This window comes from Haliotis rufescens, unplaced genomic scaffold (genome assembly GCF_023055435.1).
Source record: "Haliotis rufescens isolate VD_foot unplaced genomic scaffold, xgHalRufe1.0.p SCAF_1, whole genome shotgun sequence".
In the NCBI taxonomy this organism is placed as follows: domain Eukaryota; kingdom Metazoa; phylum Mollusca; class Gastropoda; order Lepetellida; family Haliotidae; genus Haliotis; species Haliotis rufescens.
The window spans coordinates 47596894-47620143 of NW_025963779.1; the positions used below are offsets into that span (position 1 = coordinate 47596894).

The following is a 23250-nucleotide window of genomic DNA, read 5'->3' on the forward strand; positions in this document are numbered from 1 at the left end:
ACACACTGTTATCTTCCCACCAGGTGCAAGCATGTTGACATGTATCTACCCACCAGGTGCAAGAACTGACCATATGTTCACACACTGTTATCCTCCCACTAGGTGCAAGCATGTTGATATGTATCTACCCACCAGGTGCAAGAACTGACCATATGTTCACACACTGTTATCTACCCATCAGTTGCAGTCATGTTCACACACTGCCATCTACCCACCAGGTGCAAGAACTGACCATATGTTCACACACTGTTATCTAGCCACCAGGTGCAAGCATGTTGATATGTATCTACCCACCAGGTGCAAGAACTGACCATATGTTCACACACTGTTATCTACCCATCAGTTGCAGTCATGTTCACACACTGCCATCTACCCACCAGGTGCAAGAACTGACCATATGTTCACACACTGTTATCTTCCCACTAGGTGCAAGCATGTTGATATGTATCTACCCACCAGGTGCAAGAACTGACCATATGTTCACACACTGCCATCTACCCACCAGGTGCAAGAACTGACCATATGTTCACACACTGTTATCTACCCACCAGGTGCAAGCATGTTGATATGTATCTACCCATCAGGTGCAAGAACTGACCATATGTTAACACACTGTTATCTAGCCACCAGGTGCAAGCATGTTGACATGTATCTACCCATCAAGTGCAAGAACTGACCATATGTTCACACAATGTTATCTTCCCACCAGGTGCAAGCATGTTGACATGTATCTACCCATCAGGTGCAAGAACTGACCATATGTTCACACACTGTTATCTTTCCACCAGTTGCAGTCATGTTCACACACTGCCATCTACCCACCAGGTGCAAGAACTGACCATATGTTCACACACTGTTATCCTCCCACCAGGTGCAAGCATGTTGATATGTATCTACCCACCAGGTGCAAGAACTGACCATATGTTCACACACTGTTATCCTCCCACTAGGTGCAAGCATGTTGATATGTATCTACCCACCAGGTGCAAGAACTGACCATATGTTCACACACTGTTATCTACCCATCAGTTGCAGTCATGTTCACACACTGCCATCTACCCACCAGGTGCAAGAACTGACCATATGTTCACACACTGTTATCCTCCCACTAGGTGCAAGCATGTTGATATGTATCTACCCACCAGGTGCAAGAACTGACCATATGTTCACACACTGTTATCTACCCATCAGTTGCAGTCATGTTCACACACTGCCATCTACCCACCAGGTGCAAGAACTGACCATATGTTCACACACTGTTATCTAGCCACCAGGTGCAAGAATGTTGACATTTATCTACCCACCAGGTGCAAGAACTGACCATATGTTCACACACTGTTATCTACCCACCTGGTGCAATCATGTTCACACACTGTTATCTACCCACCAGGTGCAATCATGTTCACACACAGTTAATTACCCACCAGGTGCAAGCACTGACCATATGTTCACACACAGTTAATTTCCCACCAGGTGCAAGCACTGACCATATGTTCACACACAGTTAATTACCCACCAGGTGCAAGCACTGACCATATGTTCACACACAGTTAATTACCCACCTGGTGCAAGCACTGACCAAATGTCCACACAAAGTTATCTAGCCACCAGGTGCAAGAACTGACCATATGTTCACACACTGTTATCTTCCCACCAGGTGCAAGCATGTTGACATGTATCTACCCATCAGGTGCAAGAACTGACCATATGTTCACACACTGTTATCTTTCCACCAGTTGCAGTCATGTTCACACACTGCCATCTACCCACCAGGTGCAAGAACTGACCATATGTTCACACACTGTTATCCTCCCACCAGGTGCAAGCATGTTGATATGTATCTACCCACCAGGTGCAAGAACTGACCATATGTTCACACACTGTTATCCTCCCACTAGGTGCAAGCATGTTGATATGTATCTACCCACCAGGTGCAAGAACTGACCATATGTTCACACACTGTTATCTTCCCACCAGGTGCAAGCATGTTGACATGTATCTACCCACCAGGTGCAAGAACTGACCATATGTTCACACACTGTTATCCTCCCACTAGGTGCAAGCATGTTGATATGTATCTACCCACCAGGTGCAAGAACTGACCATATGTTCACACACTGTTATCTACCCACCAGGTGCAATCATGTTCACACACAGTTAATTACCCACCAGGTGCAAGCACTGACCATATGTTCACACACAGTTAATTACCCACCAGGTGCAAGCACTGACCATATGTTCACACACAGTTAATTACCCACCTGGTGCAAGCACTGACCAAATGTCCACACAAAGTTATCTAGCCACCAGGTGCAAGAACTGACCATATGTTCACACACTGTTATCTACCCACCAGGTGCAAGGTCTGACCAAATGTCCACACACTGTTATCTACCCACCAGGTGCAAGAACTGCATACATATGAACACATCAATAACTCACTGCCAGGCACATGCACAGTCCATGTATTTACAAAGTGATATCTTTCTACCAGACATTAGCACTAACCATACCTTAACACAGTGATATCTCACTGCCAGGTGCAAAAACTGCCGATATATTACACAATGATATCCCTCCACCAAGTGCAAGCATTGGTGGTATGTTAACCTTTTTTACTGAACTAAAAAAACCAGGAATCACAAATATTGTTTTGATATTCTTTTTTAAATTGTTCACTTACAACCCAGATAAATTCTATGTTCTAAAAACAATCCAGATGTATTCTATGTTCTAAATTTTATTTCTTGAATATATAAATATAAATATCACAGACAGGAGATCCCCGAGAATCATTTACATAAACTCATGGTAACATGCTACTAAAATTATTCAATAAAATTAATGAATTCTGCATGATTGGTGATAAAGAATAATTAATGATTATAATATTCATCATTATTCCCTGACTGTGAATCAGTGTGATGGTGGAAAGATTCTCCCACCTCTTGCTCCTACAATCTCCATCTTGCTCCTCCCCCCTTGTGTAGATGAGTTACAGGTTGCTGGTCTTCCCAACCCATGTCCTGATGAGCTGGTGAGCTATAGCTTGTCTCGGTGGAACGAAGAGGCCACCTGGGTGCTGATGGGTCAACATCTGGACAATCTCCGGCCTTGAGAACCACTGGGCAGCCTCTAGCTCATCATCATTATCAAGCTGCAGGAAGAGCATCAAAAGTTCATCAAGATGATCGAAGGAAGTAACTCCCATTACCATTCCTTATGCAGACCGTGGGAGCATGAAAAAGTGAAAAGGAACATAAACTATAGAAACATATGTCATGACTACTATGCTGACAGATCAGCCTTTCTGCTTTACCTTGATTGTTTCTGTCTTGGCATGGGTGATGCATCCCAGCATGAGGACAGCAGGGAACGGCCATGGCTGACTGGAGTGATACTCCACATGGCCCACTTGTATCCCGCTCTCCTCCTCCACCTCTCTCCTACAGGTGTCCTCGATACTTTCACCTGCCCAAATACAAACAACTTTACTGACCAACCAACATGTACTCTCTCCGTACCCATTCAATACAACACTACACCAAAACAGCAGCTGACAGTGTTAACTTGGAGTGACATGCTGCAGTCTGACATAGACAGGCCATACACACCTGGCTCCATGAAGCCAGCGAGGCACGAGAACATCTTGGGTGGGAAGGTCTTCTTCCTGCCCAGCAGACATCGAGTGCCGTCAGGGGAGACAATCAGCATAATGAGGGATGGATCAACTCGGGGGTAACAGGTGTTGTGGATCCCTGTTAAAGTGTCCACATTATTTATCCAGTATAGTGATTTAAGGAATAATGAAGAAACAGATAAAATAAATGGATGGACCTGCCTTGATTCATGCAAAAACAAAAACCAGGCCAAGTTAAATCAGAGTTCAATGAACACAATACATTTGACATGCATGATGACAAAACAATGTGAAGTGAATCATTTAAAAGCTCATGATAAAACTATGAACATTACTTTTAAAGTACATGATTGACATGAGTATCCCTGCAGCAAAACATACTGGGGAGCATATTTTGTTGGAATATTTTCCAAATGATGTCATTTTGGGTTGATCTATCTTTAAAATCCAAAGCACAGCTCTGGTTATGTGGGGTGAAAATCTACCACAGGTGATGTCTGAGAACAAACACCCTATCTCCATATCCTGAGAACAGTCTCCTCCACAGCTCACTCACCCTTGTGACTGCGGCAGTCAGCGTTGCCGCACACCCGTTTGTAGCCCGCCTCCTGCACCACTGTCGAGCTGCCACATGTAGCACAGAAGGAGTACCGATCATGCCAGGTTAGAATAGACCGAGCTTCAGCAAATATTCCAGCATGTCGGTCATCCATCTGCATAGTTAATGGAAACGGATTTGCAAAGAAGCCATCTTTGTGCACATCCTTCAGTTTGCTCTCTTCGACCCCTGTGACATCAACAGCAAACCACACAGCAGACTCAGGGTCCCAAGTTTCAAGCCCTAGGAATATGAGTAGAGGTTTCTTTGCTATATGTTCTGCTAGCTGATTATAACTGAACAGACCTAGGACATATTTACTCTTCTTGGACTTTTGGTTTGTGTCCTCTATAAGAAAGGGATTCAGATCTGAGAAAAGGATGAACTTTGTGTTGTCCCTTCTGACAGCTTGGTGGATCCATTCCGGGTGTTTTCTCCGGTCAGAGGCTCTGTTAAGTGGGTTGAGGGAGTAGTAGTTCTGACACTCCTGGGTGGGAACGACAGCTCCGTCAGAGAGGGCGCTAGATGCATCGCTGTGGTTCCAGAAGTTGGCGATATCCAGAGCTGTCTGGCCGGATGAGTTGAGGACATTCATACTACACCTATAGGTGACACAAGGAAACACCTTATCATCCCACAAGCATCACACACTGAAAATATCAGATCCATGGCAGAGACAACTGACTCGGCATTTAGTTAAGGCTCCTGATTGACGTCCCTTCACTTCCTGGAAAACATATACCATCACCGTGCAAGCTGGAGGCAGTGTACAGCAAAACACAGATTGTTGGTAATCCTGTTCTGTTTCATACTTTCAGCTCTGAAGTATAGGCAGCCATTCCATGATAAAATACATCAATTTAAAAAAGGTCAACGGTATGCAATAACAATCAAATACTTACATGTCATTATTTACTCATGAATAACAAAACTTGAAGAATAAAGTTAATATCAATGATTGACCCTGACATGACATGCTTATCCTCATGCTATCAGCATTACATTAGATACTAACTCTACTTATACTTGCTTCATGGACGTGGGGCACAGCTACAAAGAACCAGCCAAGGAGCTGTCAAATCATCAGGCTGCCATTTGTGTGAAAGAGCTCACAAGCCTAGTGGTAAGTTATGACCGTGTGGATCCACATACTGACAGTATGTACCTCAGAGACAATGTGCAAGCACACAGACAAGCTTCATAAGAGATATCTCAGTAATGCAGTTAGTGTATAATTTTGATCACAGGGGAAATTTTGATCAAATTTTGATCAAAGTAATCCCAGTTGTGGATGGGGGCACTCTAGTAGCGCAGATGGCATGGTATGGGCAAAAAGGTAGTTCTATTATGTTTGCTGCTTGATCACAGATGGGGCCAATTTATCCAGCCTGCAGATCTTCAGCAAATGTTAACTCTTGTCTGCTCAGGGTCCAGCAAAAGAGTGGTAAGTTCATGTGCTTAGGGTACATAAAAGAGCTGGTTTATTTGCAAGCTGCACTATACTAACACCATGGGAGTTATTTCCCTTAATGGATGGTGCCTGCCTCATGCATCCACAACTTGGCCTTTCGTCCAACAAATTTACCTTCTGTTGTTATTCAATGTCATTAAGTGTATGTTTATGTCACAAGCCTGTCAATGATACATCAACAAATTGAAAGACATCTCAAAGTGACAACAACACAAATTGAATCTCAAATTTTGTCTTCTTGCTTGTCCTGAACATAATGACAAATGGAGAATTTGTTTTATTCCTTGTGGTATCAGAGACTTTGAGTAGTCAATGGTATTACTCTGCCATACTGACGTGCAAACACACAATTTAGATATGCAGCTCAGATCTAACCAAGAAAAGCCGTTGTGTAGTGGGACAACTGTCTTCAGATATTAAGCATACAAAGAACAAAACTAAGACATACAATTTGCCATCTGCATCACCCAAATCACACTCAGTGTTAGCAAATGATTAGTCACAGCACTGCTTTGTAGGTGCCAGATCAGCTGTTTGAACTTACCCTTGTTCTAACAAGGACTTGATGACAGGCACCTGGCCATTCCTGGCAGCAAACATCAGCGCTGTCCACCCATGATCATTCTTGGCATCAACATCCACGGCTGCTGTAACAAAACAGGACATGTAAAGCAGGCTCCACCACATCTGCCATAACAAAACAGGACACGTAAGGTGGGCTCCACCACATCTGCCATAACAAAACAGGACATGTAAGGTGGGCTCAACCACATCTGCCATAACAAAACAGGACACGTAAGGTGGGCTCCACCACATCTGCCATAACAAAACAGGATATGTAAAGCAGGCTCCACCACATCTGCCATAACAAAGCAAGATATGTAAAGCAGGCTCCACCACATCTGCCATAACAAAACAGGACACGTAAGGCAGGCTCCACCACATCTGCCATAACAAAACAGGACATGTAAAGCAGGCTTCACCACATCTGCCATAACAAAACAAGATATGTAAAGCAGGCTCAACCACATCTGCCATAACAAAACAGGACCATGTAAAGCAGGCTTCACCACATCTGCCATAACAAAACAGGACATGTAAAGCAGGCTCCACCACATCTGCTAAAACAAAACAGGATATGTAAAGCAGGCTCCACCACATCTGCCATAACAAAACAAGATATGTAAAGCAGGCTCCACCACATCTTCCATAACAAAACAAGATATGTAAAGCAGGCTCCACCACATCTGCCATAACAAAACAGGATATGTAAAGCAGGCTCCACCACATCTGCCATAACAAAACAGGATATGTAAAGCAGGCTCCACCACATCTGCCATAACAAAACAGGATATGTAAAGCAGGCTCCACCACATCTGCCATAACAAAACAGGATAAGTAAAGCAGGCTTCACCACATCTGCTGAAACAAAACAGGATATGTAAAGCAGGCTCCACCACATCTGCCATAACACAATAGGATATGTAAAGCAGGCTTCACCACATCTGCCATAACAAAACAGGATCTCTAAAGCAGGCTCCACTACATCTGCTGAAACAAAACAGGACATGTAAAGCAGGCTCCACCACATCTGCCATAACAAAACAGGATATGTAAAGCAGGCTTCACCACATCTGCCATAACAAAACAGGATATGTAAAGCAGGCTCCACCACATCTGCCATAACAAAACAGGATATGTAAAGCAGGCTCCACCACATCTGCCATAACAAAACAGGATATGTAAAGCAGGCTCCACGACATCTGCCATAACAAAACAGGATATGTAAAGCAGGCTTCACCACATCTGCCATAACAAAACAGGATATGTAAAGCAGGCTCCACCACATCTGCCATAACAAAACAGGATATGTAAAGCAGGCTCCACGACATCTGCCATAACAAAACAGGATATGTAAAGCAGGCTCCGCCACATCTGCTAAAACAAAACAGGACATGTAAAGCAGGCTTCACCACATCTTCCATAACAAAACAGGATATGTAAGGCAGGCTCCACCACATCTGCCATAACAAAACAGGATATGTAAAGCAGGCTCCACCACATCTGCCATAACAAAACAGGATATGTAAAGCAGGCTCCACGACATCTGCCATAACAAAACAGGATATGTAAAGCAGGCTTCACCACATCTGCCATAACAAAACAGGATATGTAAAGCAGGCTCCACCACATCTGCCATAACAAAACAGGATATGTAAAGCAGGCTCCACGACATCTGCCATAACAAAACAGGATATGTAAAGCAGGCTCCGCCACATCTGCTAAAACAAAACAGGACATGTAAAGCAGGCTTCACCACATCTGCCATAACAAAACAGGATATGTAAGGCAGGCTCCACCACATCTGCCATAACAAAACAGGATATGTAAAGCAGGCTCCACCACATCTGCCATAACAAAACAAGATATGTAAAGCAGGCTCCACCATATCTGCCATAACAAAACAGGATATGTAAAGCAGGCTCCACCACATCTGCCATAACAAAACAGGATATGTAAGGCAGGCTCCACCACATCTGCCATAACAAAACAGGATATGTAAAGCAGGCTCCACCACATCTGCCATAACAAAACAGGATATGTAAAGCAGGCTCCACCACATCTGCCATAACAAAACAAGATATGTAAAGCAGGCTCCACCATATCTGCCATAACAAAACAGGATATGTAAAGCAGGCTCCACCACATCTGCCATAACAAAACAGCTGCAAGAATAAAGTGCTTATTACCAAATATGGATGAAATTCAAATTGATTCCCATCTCAAGTAGCTGACTACTAACATTTCACTGATTATGAAGTACATCACATATTTTGGATGATATAAAGATAGATTATTTTCCCTGCAAAACGCAAAATCCAAAAGTAGTAAAATCGTAAATATCTGACAGTCGACATCCATACAAAAAATAATACCAAAAATGAATTGGTCATTCCTGCATGGATTGGGATATAAAAACATTGGGTTTTCATTTGCATGCCATCACAATCTTACGGCAAAAACATGCCTTGACTGACTGAAGCCCAACACAACAACTCAATCATCCGACCACTAACAGGAGAATCATCTTCAGCTGTAGCCATATTGCACCAAACATCAATACAAGACTGTGGACACACGGGACAACATGTGACCTTCCCAGATCAGGTAGACCACATATCACCACCAGAGCACATTCATATGGCTATGTTACTTATGGGATAGAACCACAACGGCCACCCATACAATTATGGCAATACTAGGATTGAGTAGGATATCAGCCTGGATAGCGAGGAACTGTTTATGCGCTGAAGGTTCAGGTGTCGAGTTTGAGGTGTCATTTTGATGGAACTGTATCATCGGCTGCGACATCAGTGGTGTCAAGGTCACAGAGTTTGGCCACAACTGTGATGGAGACAAGCTTGGTTTAGTGATGAGTCATGTTTTATGCTTTGTTGTGTGGATGGTAGACAACGTGTTTACAGGCGATGCTGGGAACGTTATGCACGAAAATGCACACAGAAAGTGGACAGTGTGGTGGGGGTAGTGTGATGATGTGGGCAGCCATTGCCAACACTCGTAGAACAGTCTTGGTGCAGGTTCTGGGGAAATTAACAGCTCCATGTTACACAGATGAGACTCTTCGGCCACATATCCTTCCCATTATGCAAACATAATTTCCAACAAGACAACGCCCGACCTCCCACAGCAAGACTGACAACAGCCTTTTCAGAAATCACTACATCCAGGTCCTGCCATGGCCCTCCACACCTGTGGCAGTTGGCACAAGCACTGCAGACAGAGTGGGTGAACATTCCCCATGTCACAATTTTGGATCTGATTGTTTCCATGGTAGGACTTTGATGGTGGCCACATAAGATATTGAGAACAGATGACCTTCACCTTGAAAATCTACTGTTCCATATGTGCCATATAGAACCTGGATCAATGAAAATGATGTGTGCCAATTTTGAACAATCGATTACCATTTCATTATATATATGATGCATAAAATATACATCTAAAATCACCTTTGCATTTCTTTTTTTTAAGAGAATATATGTAAATGTATAAACTGAAAATGGTCTGTGTGGCAAGTGAAGAGAGAGTCAATCATCCTGATTGTGCATCAAAATAAAGCAACGCTTCCATTTTGAGTACCATTTTTGTGTCCTTATCCAGAAATCAGATTTCCTGATTAACAATTTGATTCATATGCTATTATGCACTTTCTAAAGTAACTAGTTAAGATACTGACACCATACCAGCATTACCTTTAAGCATGGCGAGGACATGTTCTACATTGCCCTTGGCAGCACTGTCAAACAGCTGCTCCTGGTACTGGGTGGCCACATTGCTGGGCCTCACTGCACTACTGGTAGTACGATCTCTGCTCATTCTGGAATTACAAATTACCGATACATTTCAAATCTATTTCCAATATTTATAGGACTGGACCCTCTGCAATCCAACCCTACCCAGAACCCACTGTAGGTCTCATGTTGGGTAAAATATGTCTGAATGGGAGTTGTTTTACTGGAGCTCTGCCAAAAACAGTTTCGATACAGGTATAAAATGATCTGATCATGCACACACTGAAGTTGACTGAAGCCCTATCTTAGTCAAACATATAAAAGTCAGAAGGAATGCAAACACGAGTGACTTGAAGTGCGTTTGGGCGATTGGTTTTATTGTCATCTGCTTTGTTTTATTATCATCAAATTTCATTTTTCTGGACAAGGTAATGTTAAATTTTAGAAACTTTACAAAAATTACCCAGATATTTAAATGACAACTCTTCATGCAATGTTACTTGGGTTGATGTTTCTTTTGCGGTTCAGTATACATAGTTTAATAGAATGTACTTCACTTTTATAATTTCGATATGTTTCTGTATTCATTCATGCTTACGTAAATCTGTAAAGTCATGTGATGATATGATGAAAATAGAATTCCCTTTTAGGACATTAAGTATTTTCTTATCTTACAGCAAGCACAGCATACTCGGGACTATCGTACCCCCAAACCAATGGGCCCAGGTTGAAATGTGCTGGACCAAATAAATTACATAAGAATGGCATGTTCACAATTTATCAGGTTTATACGGCCCTGTTCATATACCACATACATCCCTAAACCTATGCTCTATACATGTCACAAACCTTTTGTTTAGCAACAAGTTGATATCATGGTCACAGGCTCCATTTGCATATATATCGATATACCTTTGCTTCCAGCACTTCTAGATATAGATAACTAACTAACATGTTGTAAACTACCCAAAGTTATGGTAGAAACTTCACTTAATATTTTTCTAGGTCGAGTGCAAATCATCTGACCAAAGTCCATGGCTACACTGATAATATTCTGTGTTAACTCATCAAAGGAATCTATTTTGTAGTCTTGTCTCCTGCTGTGGCACACCAGAGAAACAAAATGACCCAAAATAGTAATAACCATATCTATAAACAAACCACAAATACTTCACACATTTACCTATTGATCAGCTGATCGTTCAGTGTCTGGCGGCAGAATGCACTCACGTCACCGGTTCACACTTCAGCAACAAATACAATACGTAAAACCGCGATTAATTATGTATGTAGATCCATTACCTGCTGGCACAGCTGAAGCCAAGTCGAACGAGAGGACGAAATCGCATTTAAATATCTATCGACTCGATTGGTCAAGATTTGATACAATACAAGATCCTGACTCGGATGTCAACTGTATTGCAACAGTTTACAATTATATCTTCAGAGCTACCTCCCTTGGAAGGGTAAACACAAAGCTCCTTCACAGTGCGTGACACCTTCGTTACGCTCTCGGGAGCACCGCGAACAGGACATCGCTGTGAGGAGCTTGTAAAAGCCAACTGTTTGCACAAGGCACGAAGGCAAGGCAAGGGACTAAAAGTCGATACTAACTGATCAATCTGGTTCTGATATGTATCCACTTAACAAATATCGTGTTTTCATCGGATTTCACAGGTCTATTTTGACCAAATGACTATCCGAGAGACGCGATGGGGTCCTACAGTCAAGACATTACATGATGTAGGGTCATGTCTTGACTGTAGGCTAGTACCCCACAGCGGCTCTTGGCTATGTGTGGCACAGGGCGACGGATAGCCATACTATACTGACTGTACTGATTACATTAAAAAAGAGGCTTTTTTTAATGTAATCAGTACAGTCAGTATGGTATGGCTATCCGTGGCCCTGTGATGTGTGGACTGAAACGGCACCCCATCAAAACGTCGTTTATATCATCTGGCGAAAACGGCCACTGATTGTCGCGTTTCTTGGAACGGGATCAGGAAACATAAGGGAGGATAGGGAAAACAAAATACAGTTTCATTCACCATGCATCCATTCATTCTTCACACAAAATAATCTTGCAAACAGATTTACCAAATGAATACATTTCATATATCTTACGGGATGCGATGAATTCGTAGCTAATGCCAACTCGTAGACACAATTTACGAGGAATTCTGGAACTCTGCACTGGGACGTCAAAGAAGCAGGCGGCTCTGCTATTCATATTGCACCCGATCCAGGAAATATTACCTACTACTAGCACAGAGTTGTTAGCAACTATGACCTGCTACTAGTAGGTACAAAGACGGTCTCTACGTCTCTGGAGACTAACATTTACTGCTACTACTACCTAACGGCAAAAGAGCATGTCTAAAATGATTTTCATTGGTCAACGAGTCTACGTCGACGGTATGCAAGCCAGGCTCTGTCTCAACAGAAAAATAAATAGATTACCGCAGAGCAACTTCAGCCTGTAACCAGCTAGCTTTCTAGTTGTAGAAGTAGCTTCGTAATGGTGAAATGCGCCATGCGAACCTTTCAACCACCATTCCAGTATGTTCCCAGTCACCTGAAATTACAAATAGAATCTACATTATCATGAAGAAAATTATACGGTAACCGTTGATAATTACATCACCAGCTGGTCACATGACCTCGTCATGCATCATCATCCGCCGCCATTTTGTGTAAGGTCACGTCATTTGTTCCACTCAACCTAGGCCAAGTTTAGGCTAGTTAATTGTGTCTTTTCTCTAAATAGAGCACAACAAACGTGGGTGTTTTCATAACTCTTCAATATTCCTACCATTGCCACAAGTGGGAACGTAATGTCGTGCGTGTTTTCTACAGGTAGCCTTGCGTCCCTAGAAACAACGTCGACGTGCACAAGCAAGGTCACGCATCATAAATGCCGTTTATTCTAAAAGAAAGAGTGCTTTACCGAAACAGTATGTCCTACAGTACTACCTATCGTATATTGTATTGGAGTTGTTGCCTGGTATCAAGCGCCCATGTTTTGACGCGAATCACTTGCATCCAAAGACGATTGGGTCACGTTCCTTTTCAGAATCGCTCGTTTCTTTTAGTCCAACTGGTAGTAATTACTAGTAATTAGTATTTACATATATATACTATTATATGTCGTATTTTGTTTACATTTCAGCAGTATGCATCGGAGGCAGAAAATTTATTCAAGCTCTGAAGTCCCAAACAACTGAAAATGCTCCAAAACACCATCACGTGACCCAGGTATTCTCAAAGTGCTGGTGAAAGTGTTTGTTTTGTAGGCCTAAATGTTTGTTGATAGTAGAGAGGCTGATTGATAGACTTTATAACCAGTCATGATCAACATTCCCCAACTGTTAGTTAATTACACTGGTCAGTCTACATCTGTATTGTTTCTTTGCAACCTCTGTCAACAAACTCAAATTTATCCATTTATACCAGAATAATTGTGTTGTCATATTTTAAGATTATGACTAGGCCTACAGCATCTAACTAACTGTAATCCTCTGATAACTAAGTGTCTGAAGGCAAAATACCATTTTATTGATGAATATATCTCCATTTAACTCATACAATTTAGTGTAGGGTGTAATGTTGGAATGTTTTTGTTGACAGTAGCAGACACTACATCTGCCAATGAGCAATGGACAGAACTGAGAATACCATATCATGAACCGTAGTGAACACTGCTGGCAACATCCTGTTTTAGTAAGTATAATTGAATCCCCAATTATAATGTCATTGTACATACAAAAAATGACATAGTGTTGTTTTTAAATAGTGATCTGTTTGGCAGTGTTTTATATATTGTATATTTTTCTTTTCACTTTGTCTACTGGCCTGCATTTGTCCTTGTCATTTTCCTGTTATTTCTGATACATTCCAAAATAAGATTTGTCTGTACAGTACCAGCACACTTTAATAAGGACTAAGAGCAAATGTGCATATTTCTCAGTGTTTTAGACAATTTGTGTTGTACCCAAATAGAGGGAATATTGTTACTGTAGTTCTTGTCATTGTCTTGGTGGCAAGTGCCACATGATCATGGGCACTACTTCAGCATGTTTAGTTATACACATTTACCAGTGAAGATCAGGGTCAGAATAGGTCTTCAGCAAACCATGCTTGCTTTAAGAGGCGACTATCCTTGTCATAAGAGGCGACTAACGTGATTGAGGGGTCAGGCTCAGAGACCATGTTAATGCATGTCATCGTATCCCTTTTGCATGGATTGATGCTCATGATGTCAATTACTGGATTGTCAGGTCCAGATTTGATTATTTACAGGCAGCTGTCAAAGCACGAATATTGCTTAGTACAGCATTAAACAACAAACAAACAAAGTTATACAGTTCAATTTTTTAAATAATCTTATACTCTAGTATTATAGTGTGCTATTTTTATTGATTATTATGAATACAGACTGTTTGTATCAGTTTGTAAGAGACACAAACCAAGGTTCCCACAACTATCTGCACATGCTTTGTCGTAACACAATTATATGGTATCTTCAGGTTATGTATGTTTGTAAAATGTGCTAGAAAGTGTCCACTTTAGTTGTAAAATCAGTATCTTCCTCACAACAGAGCTAATGTGCACTACCTTGTTGTGGTATTTTTTGTTGAACTCGTCTCTGTCTTTCTCAAGTTATGATTGTGCAAGGTGCCTACCTGGTGTATTGATAATATTACCTGACAAGAGTCAAGTTTGCTCATCATATTCTGAAATAAGTGTCTCCAATCTAATAGAAATGGGAAAAGTAATACAAGCGAGTCACCATCATTTTAACCGGTGCTAGGGATGTCAGCATAAAGTATATGTTTTTTTATTAATATTATAAATATTAAAACTCTTTGCACCTGGATTGGAAGAATTGAACATTATAAGAAAACTGCTATGTTCCTTTTCAGCTGACAGGCTGTTTGTGGAAGATGTAAGGTCAAGTGCTAGGGCCCCCTGTTTAGTTTAGACCTACATTGTAAATGTTGTGCACTGGACCATGGAGCCTGGTCACTACAGGGTTTACCCAAGCCTCTTAAAACTGGGGACAAATTCAATTTCTAATCTTAAAAATATCATCTTGATTCTCTAATCATACTGTTAAAATTATGTTTTACGTACTTATCTAATCTCTGTGGAATTCCTAATCCAATTAAATAGTAATGTCCAATATTTTTTAATATATTTGCAGATGACAAATTGCTATAGACTAATAAGGCAACTGCTATATTATATTCTGACTCTTTACTGGACTCAGCAGACTCTGCACTGTATACTACTGAACACAATGAAGTATCAACGGGCTAGTTGACCCATCATTTTGGGGCACAGACTGCTCATGTAATTCAATATATGGTGACAATGTTGCACGAGGTTCTGTTGTGTGTATTTCAATAACTTGCACATTTATGAACTTTAACCTTAATGTAATCCTTGAATCCAGTGATGCTTTATTTTTACATTTCTTTAATAACCTACAATTGTTATGAAGCTGTCATTTTTTGTGTGGTTCCAGGAATAAAGTCACCAGAAATGTATTAAAATTTTTTATTTGAGTTTGAGCATGACAAACATGGCAGATATGTTTAAAATGTTGTTTTCTTCCACTACTCAGACATGTAAGTTATTGTACAGTAAGTCATCTATAGTGTAAAAAACATGTTGATTCTTTTGTTTGCATATTTAGCTATTCCAGAACTGTTAGATGATATTAAATTGCTGTAGAAGGTATTTATTTCCATCTATAATGTCATTATGGTATACCAGTGTGTATGACAATTGTTTTGAAATTCATCAATATCTTCAAATATGATCTATTGTATCCAGTGACTGACATGTAAGAAAGAAGGAAGTTAGGCAGCACCCAATCAGAGAGCGTACCATTAGACCCATGTGATCAAAGGGGTTCCAATTCAACACATTGCCCTTACGTATGATGGTCACTGTCAAACGTTTTTCATGGATCTCTGTGGTTGAAAACCAACTCATCCTGATAATAGGTTTCTGATTATATTGCCTATTCACTTACACAAGATACACAATTTTGAGTAATAAACAGTTGAATGTAGAAATCTGTTAATGTTGACAGGAAGAGAACAATCATTACCTTAGGGTTATGTTAAATATCATTAACATGATTAAGGCTTTAATGACTTATTGATAAATAAGAAATATACGCAGCAAATTCTGTCATTGTCATTGTAGTATTTGTCTATACTATTACTTAAATACTACATTAATAGCCATAATCACATTCAATTACAGGGATCGATTTCTCTACATACAAGCCCCACCAGTGCAGGTAAAAACATTGCTGGGTCCACTTGCACAGAACCATCTTAGCACTTCAATTATTGTAAATCCTTAAGATCACGATCTTAGGCTTCAGCTACAATCGCTGTCCAATTGATCAAAGGGATTGTAGGCAATGATCAGTGTAAGCTACAAGCGAAACTTACAATTGGTCCAAACCAATCTTAAGTAGCTAAGATTGTTGTGGTCCCTGAATAAACTTGACAAAATGGCGCGCAGGACCTCATCTAATTCACATATATATTCTGCCTTATGTTCAAATATTGCCTCGTTATTTTGTTAACTTTATGATTCAAATCAACACTTTAATTTAAGATTTAACGTCAGAAATATCGTTAATTGCAATAGTGAACCACTTAACTATTGAATCGATAGCTAAAAGTAAAAGTACTATACCCACCGGACTCAATGCTGAAAGAAGTGTGAAACAACATACCTTTTCACTAATCAAGGGAAGGATAAAAAGTTGTATGCAAGCAATTAGTAACGTCCGTGACCTTTTCAATAACTCAAGGGCAGCTAATCATAGTTTATACTCTAGATGAGAGTGGTTTCCCTTTGTGTAAGCATGTAGCGTAGAATCTACCTTGCCCAGTGTATTAATGTTGTAGAATCGCTGAGCTCCCCCTGTTATTCTTTTCGGTCCCATTCGTGTCAGTTATTTTGTCTTTAGTTCATCATTAAATTAATCTACAAATAAATATTAGATGAAGTCAAACATGTTTAAATCTAAAATCGAGTTGGCAGGGGACAAGGGATTTTAAAATCTGAATTAAAAAGAAAAGAAAAGTATTTATTAAACAAGCAAATACACATGATGAGACATTTGAAATTTGTGTAAAATATCCCATAAATAGCAAAAGTAAAAATTACACCTTTTAAAAATAATTATCAATATAATTAATACAGAGTGAATATATATTAAACAACTGCTTTCTCAAAACATTATTCATTATTATTATTTTTCATGCATTCTTGAAATCCTGCGTCTTCCTGTGTTTTGAAAAGGTACTCATAACATCCTTTGTCACAGCAACAAAATGAAAGCATGAAGGATATATTTAGGATTTTACGAAAAGCTTCTCCCTGTTATGTTATTAGGAAATATTTTTAGTATTATTGTCCCCCGCCGCGCGAAAGTGCGAAGCGGGGGATGTAGTATTCACGTCCATCCGTACGTCCCACCTGTTTGTTGCCGCGATATCTCAAGAACTAAACACTGGATTGTCTTCATATTTGGAACTATGGTGTATATACAGACTCCGCAGACACCATAGGTTTTGAGGACCTTGACCCCATTTTCAAGGTCACAGCAGGCAAATCTGCTTTTGGAGTTGGAAACGGTGTTGCCGCAATATCTCAAGAACTAATCGCTGGATTGTCTTCATATTTGGTACTATGGTGTATATACAGGCGGGGGACATTTCGTCACTTTGTGACAAATACTTGTTTATTTTAATTTTCATAATGATTGTGTCACTAAATAATATATTTATTCATATTTCAATACTTTTGATAAAAAAACATGAGTAGGTATTTCTCAAGTTGCAACAGATAACAATTCCTAAATCATGACACTATTAATGCCGACAAAAATATATGCCATCATTCTAGTAATCGTTTCCTTCAAATAATTGGCACCTTTCTTGAAACTGTGCAAGGTCCCATGGAGGGAGGTACATGTTGTGTCGTGAACAGTTCCACTTATTGTATACGCAGCAAGCTATGCGCGTTTGCAGACAACTGTAGACAGGAGTCGAGTTTAAGATATTTGTACCTCCACCGTTGAAGATTTCAATCTTAGATGAGCCGTCTTACAATCACACTAAGATGGGTTTGTGCAAGTGGAATAGGACAATTGTATGGTGATTGTAAAATTGATTGTAGCCGCCTAAGATCGATTGTAGTTAAGATTGTTCTGTGCAAGTAGGCCCAGGTGTCGGTAACTTTTAGGTGAGGTTAGGTTGCACCCAGTGCAGGTAACATTTCCAACCATAAGTGGAAAACTGAATTCTTTTAGAACTGGCTGCAAGTCTTTTCGAATCCAGGAAACAAAAGTTCATGAAAATAGTGAAATACACAGGTGGTCTGAATGCATTGAACTTGCAGGACTCATTCTTCACAATTACCACTAGAACAGTCACTCATGAGGTTACAATCACAACAGACACTTTGAGACTTCTGTTTAAGGTTGTTTACTCGATATCATGATATGAAAAGGCATGTTCAGATTCACCTCAAAATAAATTCTGGAGCACATTCTCAAGGGTTTTTTTTCTTTGAATTTATTTAAAATTCAAAATAACAGAAGATTTTGGTGGTGCAACCTGCTTAGTTCACTTTGTTGCACCTGGTGCAGGTGGTAAGACAGAATGAAATCGTACCCTGAATTATAGACCAAGGCCCCGATGACAGTATGACTATGGAGTAGCATTGATTATCATCGTCGTATTTTTTATTTCAGTTGGCACACAACAGCATCCCTCCTGATCAAGTGAAAAGGAATCCTATGACACCGCTTGATCTTTGTCTGACATGGAAATCTGCAAATCAAATAAGGTGGAAGAATAACATCTGGTTAAAAAATTTATGTGGAAAAGTAAGTTTTTCAACATTTTGGGTAAGATTAAACTTCCAAATTTCATCAGGGGTTTGAAAATTAAAGGATGATAAATTCCTCATGGCTTGTTATGTGTTATTTATCCACTGTTTCCTTTGTGTGGACTTTTATTTTTATAAAATATACATTAAATGTAAAACTAGGCAAAAAGTCAGCAAAATCAGTCAAAATCAAGAAGGTCCGAAATCGCAAACATAACTGCATTAAGGTGGGTGTCTGAGTTGAAGCAAATATTGATCTGAACAATAATCTGTCAGCAGGTCAGAAATCACCCACGTAACTGCTGTTATCTGAACACAGTTCAGGTTTGAGATTCACCATGAACTTTTCAGGTATTGAGGGGCTGTGGGGTCCAAAAGTCATCTGAAAATGATTGAACACATGAATAATGGACATGAAATTTAAATTACAACATAAAATAGAATGGTCATGTGTGTAAAGACATGTTATGTTCAATAGTCACTTTCAAATTTATCTTCCTTTAAGGTGGTCGAAAATAACATGGCTGCGAATATAACGACACAAAACATAGACCAATGTTGATATATTTTAAACAAATTCAGTCTGTAGATGTGTTATGTGTTCAGGTACCAAGTGTTGAAGTCAGCTAATGTTAGCTTGCATCAACCTTCAGTTGTTTAAAACTTTTACTTTAATGACAATCCAAGAAATCCAAGAATCACAAAAATCAGTCCATCGTGGTGATTCTGTGTTAGAATAGGTCCACTGCAACCTATCCTTGTTATAAGGGACGAGTTAAGTGATTGGGTGGTCAGGTTCGGTGACTTGGTTAGTTGCTTGTTATTGTAACAAGATGACAGTGATAATATCTTGATTCTAAATATGGCCACCATGTCAACCATATTGAATTTGTCGTCGATGCTAAATTATATTACATTGTACTTTGGGGCATAGTATTATTTTTTTAACTGCTGTTACTTTAACTGCACATACTTCACATGTGCCCCCTTATCTACATTTACTGCATTTTCGTTTAGTCCTTTTGGTTTTATGCATATACCGGTAAATTCGAGTGATGAATGGAAAATATCAACACTGTAAATGGTGACACAGGAGTGTATTAAATGTTATGAATTGATCTAAGTGTTAAAATGAAAATGATATTGAGAAAACAGCCACATAATAAAATATATAAGTACCCTTTATCAGAGCGGCAAATCAGTTCAAGAAATGTGAATTTTATTGGGATTCCAAACTGTATATTTGTTCAAGATAAGGATTTGAAATATCTGATGTTGGTTCTTTTTGCAATGCTGCAACATAAACATAAATACAGTCATCCCTTGCTAAAACACCCTTCATGAAATACCACAGATTGGGTTAAACTTCAGGTAAAATACATGGGTCCCATACATTTAAATACTTCCCCCACAAACGCATTTTTAGGTCATCTGAAATAGCAATTTTAACAAATCTGCTCTGAAATTATGCAAGTTAGTCCTGTTGTAAGGATGCACAGATGTTCTTGAGAAGTGTTCATTGTATATATCTAGACTTATGTTTGCAATCTATTTGATTAAGTTTAGTCATATTTTTTATTTGAAACACTATGTGCTTCTAAAACACTTGCCTTCAACTATTTGTTCTTATGTTTTTGATCATGCAACCTTCTATGTACTTATTGGGTTGGAATTAACAAAAGGGTAGCAGTTTTGGGGCACCATTGCTGAGCAATATGCCAGAAAATAAATCTTGAAAGTGTGCTTTCACTAATTGTTGTTAATAAAGTGTATAATGGGCTGAGAAATGTGTGAATTTGAAATTTTGAAATATTTTATTTGAGGTTTGAGATAAAATGCAAATTTTACAGTATTTTAACAGAGCTCCAGATAAGATTTTTGATTCATTTTTTTGTGGTTTCAGATATCTGCTTTAAAGTGATGTCATGAACTGGACGCTGCACTCTTGATTCCAACACTAATATTGTCAAGTTCATATTCAGCAAGTTGAAGATAACTGACACCATCTTTAAGTATAAGTTTCACAAATATGGTATTCAGAAGTTTTTTGTTTTCACTACTGATGTATATATAGTATAAAAAAATGGATTTCTGTAATAGAATAAAGTATTGGAATACATGTGATACTAGTTGTGTTTCCGTCACCACAATCTCATTAAAATCAGACCTTAGTTCTCGCTACCACTAAACAAAGACCTGAAGACATCCCATTAGGAGTCACGTCAGAACGACTTTTCATTCGACCGATCAGAGCGTCGCTAACCAGATCATGAAAGTGACAGTCAGAATGTGATTTCTAATCATACAACCTCGAAAACTTTTAACACGGGGTATTCGGAAAGATAGTTGCAGGTTTAACAACTGAATCCATACAATCTAGACCATCTATTAGCCACTCCAGAATGTTCTTTTGTTTAGTTTTCAAATTTGTAATCGAGAATTTGTCCAAATATTTTTCGAAGCGTAGTCGCCAATTTGAAATTAGTGCCGTAAAGCACGAGAAAGCTGCCTTCTGATTGGTCATTCTATTGGTCGGTCAAAGTTCGCACAAGGTCGGTCTGACGTGACCCGTACTGGGATGTCCTCAGATCTTTGTTTAGCAGTAGCAAGAACTAAGGTCTGATTTTAATGAGATTGTCGTCACCATAGTGTGGATGTTTTATGCTGTTTGAGAGAAAAGTTGGCCTAATGGTCTTAAATGCTTCAACACTGCAGAGTTGTGTCGATTGGTTATGTGAGGATCCATTCTGATCACTGGTTTGGAGAATAGTGACCTTAAGCTGAACAGATGGACATGTGGCAGTGTGATTTGAAAGTGAGACACAAATTTATGCAACCACAAGAGGTATTGTGGTGCTGAAACGAAGGTTCATATTCTGGATTTGAACCCATGACCAGTACATCAAGTTCCATCAACCATGACAATTGGGACACCTGTACACCCAAGTTTCTCTCACTCTACTCCAGCAAAATTGCAGTACCATAAAGGCAGAAATTAATAAGTAGGGTCTGTGTGACTAATAAAGCAGTTTCTTGTCACTTTTCGGCCCACTTTTATATCACAATTAGACATATATTGGGTAGGAACACTAACCCTAGAACCTTACGATTCTTGTTCTTTTGAGATTCCGTAACAGCTGCGTCTGATTCAAGAATAATCCAGTTTTACATCATTGTCGGACATACATTGGGAAGAAGCCCAAACCCAAGCACCTTACGATTCATGTTTCTGTTGAGATACGATAACATCAGCGTCTGTATCAGAAATAACCCACTTTTATATCACAATTAGACATATATTGAGTAGAAACCCTAACCCTAGCACCTTATCATTCATGTTTCTGTTGGGATACGAGAACATCAGCGTCTGTATCAGGAATAACGCAGTTTTACATCACAATTAGACATATATTAGGTAGAAACCCTAACCCTAGCACCTCACGATTCACGTTTCTGTTGAGATACGATAACACCAGCGTCTGTATCAGGAATAACCCAGTTTTACATCACAATTAGACATATATTAGGTAGAAACCCTAACCCTAGCACCTTATCTTTCATGTTTCTGTTGGGATACGAGAACATCAGCGTCTGATTCAAGAATAACGCAGTTTTACATCACTGTCGGACATATATTGAGTAGAAACCCTAACCCTAGCACCTTATCATTCATGTTTCTGTTGGGATACGAGAACATCAGCGTCTGATTCAAGAATAACGCAGTTTTACATCACTGTCGGACATATATTGAGTAGAAACCCTAACCCTAGCACCTTATCATTCATGTTTCTGTTGGGATACGAGAACATCAGCGTCTGATTCAAGAATAACGCAGTTTTACATCACTGTCGGACATATATTAGGTAGAAACCCTAACCCTAGCACCTTATCATTCATGTTTCTGTTGAGATACGAGAACATCAGCGTCTGTATCAGGAATAACGCAGTTTTACATCACAATTAGACATATATTAGGTAGAAACCCTAACCCTAGCACCTCACGATTCACGTTTCTGTTGAGATACGATAACATCAGCGTCTGTATCAGGAATAACCCAGTTTTACATCACAATTAGACATATATTAGGTAGAAACCCTAACCCTAGCACCTTATCTTTCATGTTTCTGTTGGGATACGAGAACATCAGCGTCTGATTCAAGAATAACGCAGTTTTACATCACTGTCGGACATATATTGGGTAGAAACCCTAACCCTAGCACCTTATCATTCATGTTTCTGTTGGGATACGAGAACATCAACGTCTGATTCAAGAATAACGCAGTTTTACATCACTGTCGG

At 39.7% G+C, this 23250-nt stretch overlaps 1 protein-coding gene and 1 long non-coding RNA gene across 17 annotated transcripts; one reads left to right on the plus strand and one right to left on the minus strand.

The window, feature by feature from the left end:
* Nucleotides 1-2724: 2724 nt before the first annotated feature.
* On the minus strand, nucleotides 2725-12334 carry LOC124136453 (NAD-capped RNA hydrolase NUDT12-like). 5 transcript variants are annotated; one of them, XM_046502367.2, is made up of 7 exons: nucleotides 12150-12334; nucleotides 9984-10108; nucleotides 6254-6356; nucleotides 4197-4840; nucleotides 3615-3758; nucleotides 3320-3471; nucleotides 2725-3157 (listed from the first exon to the last, which is right to left on the minus strand). In XM_046502367.2, exons 2-7 carry the CDS (start codon nucleotides 10105-10107, stop codon nucleotides 2996-2998), a joined length of 1329 nt encoding a protein of 442 aa, XP_046358323.1. In that variant the 5' UTR covers nucleotide 10108; nucleotides 12150-12334; the 3' UTR covers nucleotides 2725-2995. The 5 variants fall into 5 exon arrangements, with proteins under 5 accessions (XP_046358323.1, XP_046358319.1, XP_046358320.1 ...); XM_046502363.2 differs by lacking the exon at nucleotides 12150-12334 and adding an exon at nucleotides 11325-11828; XM_046502364.2 differs by lacking the exon at nucleotides 12150-12334 and adding an exon at nucleotides 11325-11826 and having other exon boundaries at nucleotides 6254-6353.
* LOC124136455 lies at nucleotides 12305-21069 on the plus strand. 12 transcript variants are annotated; one of them, XR_007221576.1, is made up of 6 exons: nucleotides 12305-12324; nucleotides 13198-13280; nucleotides 13653-13745; nucleotides 16302-16338; nucleotides 18814-18948; nucleotides 20854-21069. It is a non-coding gene; the product is annotated as an uncharacterized LOC124136455 (long non-coding RNA). The 12 variants fall into 12 exon arrangements; XR_007221572.1 differs by having other exon boundaries at nucleotides 12307-12324; nucleotides 13195-13280; XR_007221575.1 differs by lacking the exon at nucleotides 12305-12324 and adding an exon at nucleotides 12422-12440.
* Nucleotides 21070-23250: the final 2181 nt, after the last annotated feature.

Coding starts and splice junctions, on each gene's coding strand:
- LOC124136453 (XM_046502363.2), bottom strand. CDS start 11,371: ATGCGATTTCGTCCTCTCGTTCGACTTGGCTTCAGCTGTGCCAGCAG. Junction 10,109..11,324: donor GGCTTCAGCTGTGCCAGCAG/GTAATGGATCTA, acceptor TTGTAATTCCAG/AATGAGCAGAGATCGTACTA. Junction 4,841..6,253: donor AAGTCCTTGTTAGAACAAGG/GTAAGTTCAAAC, acceptor TGTCACCTATAG/GTGTAGTATGAATGTCCTCA.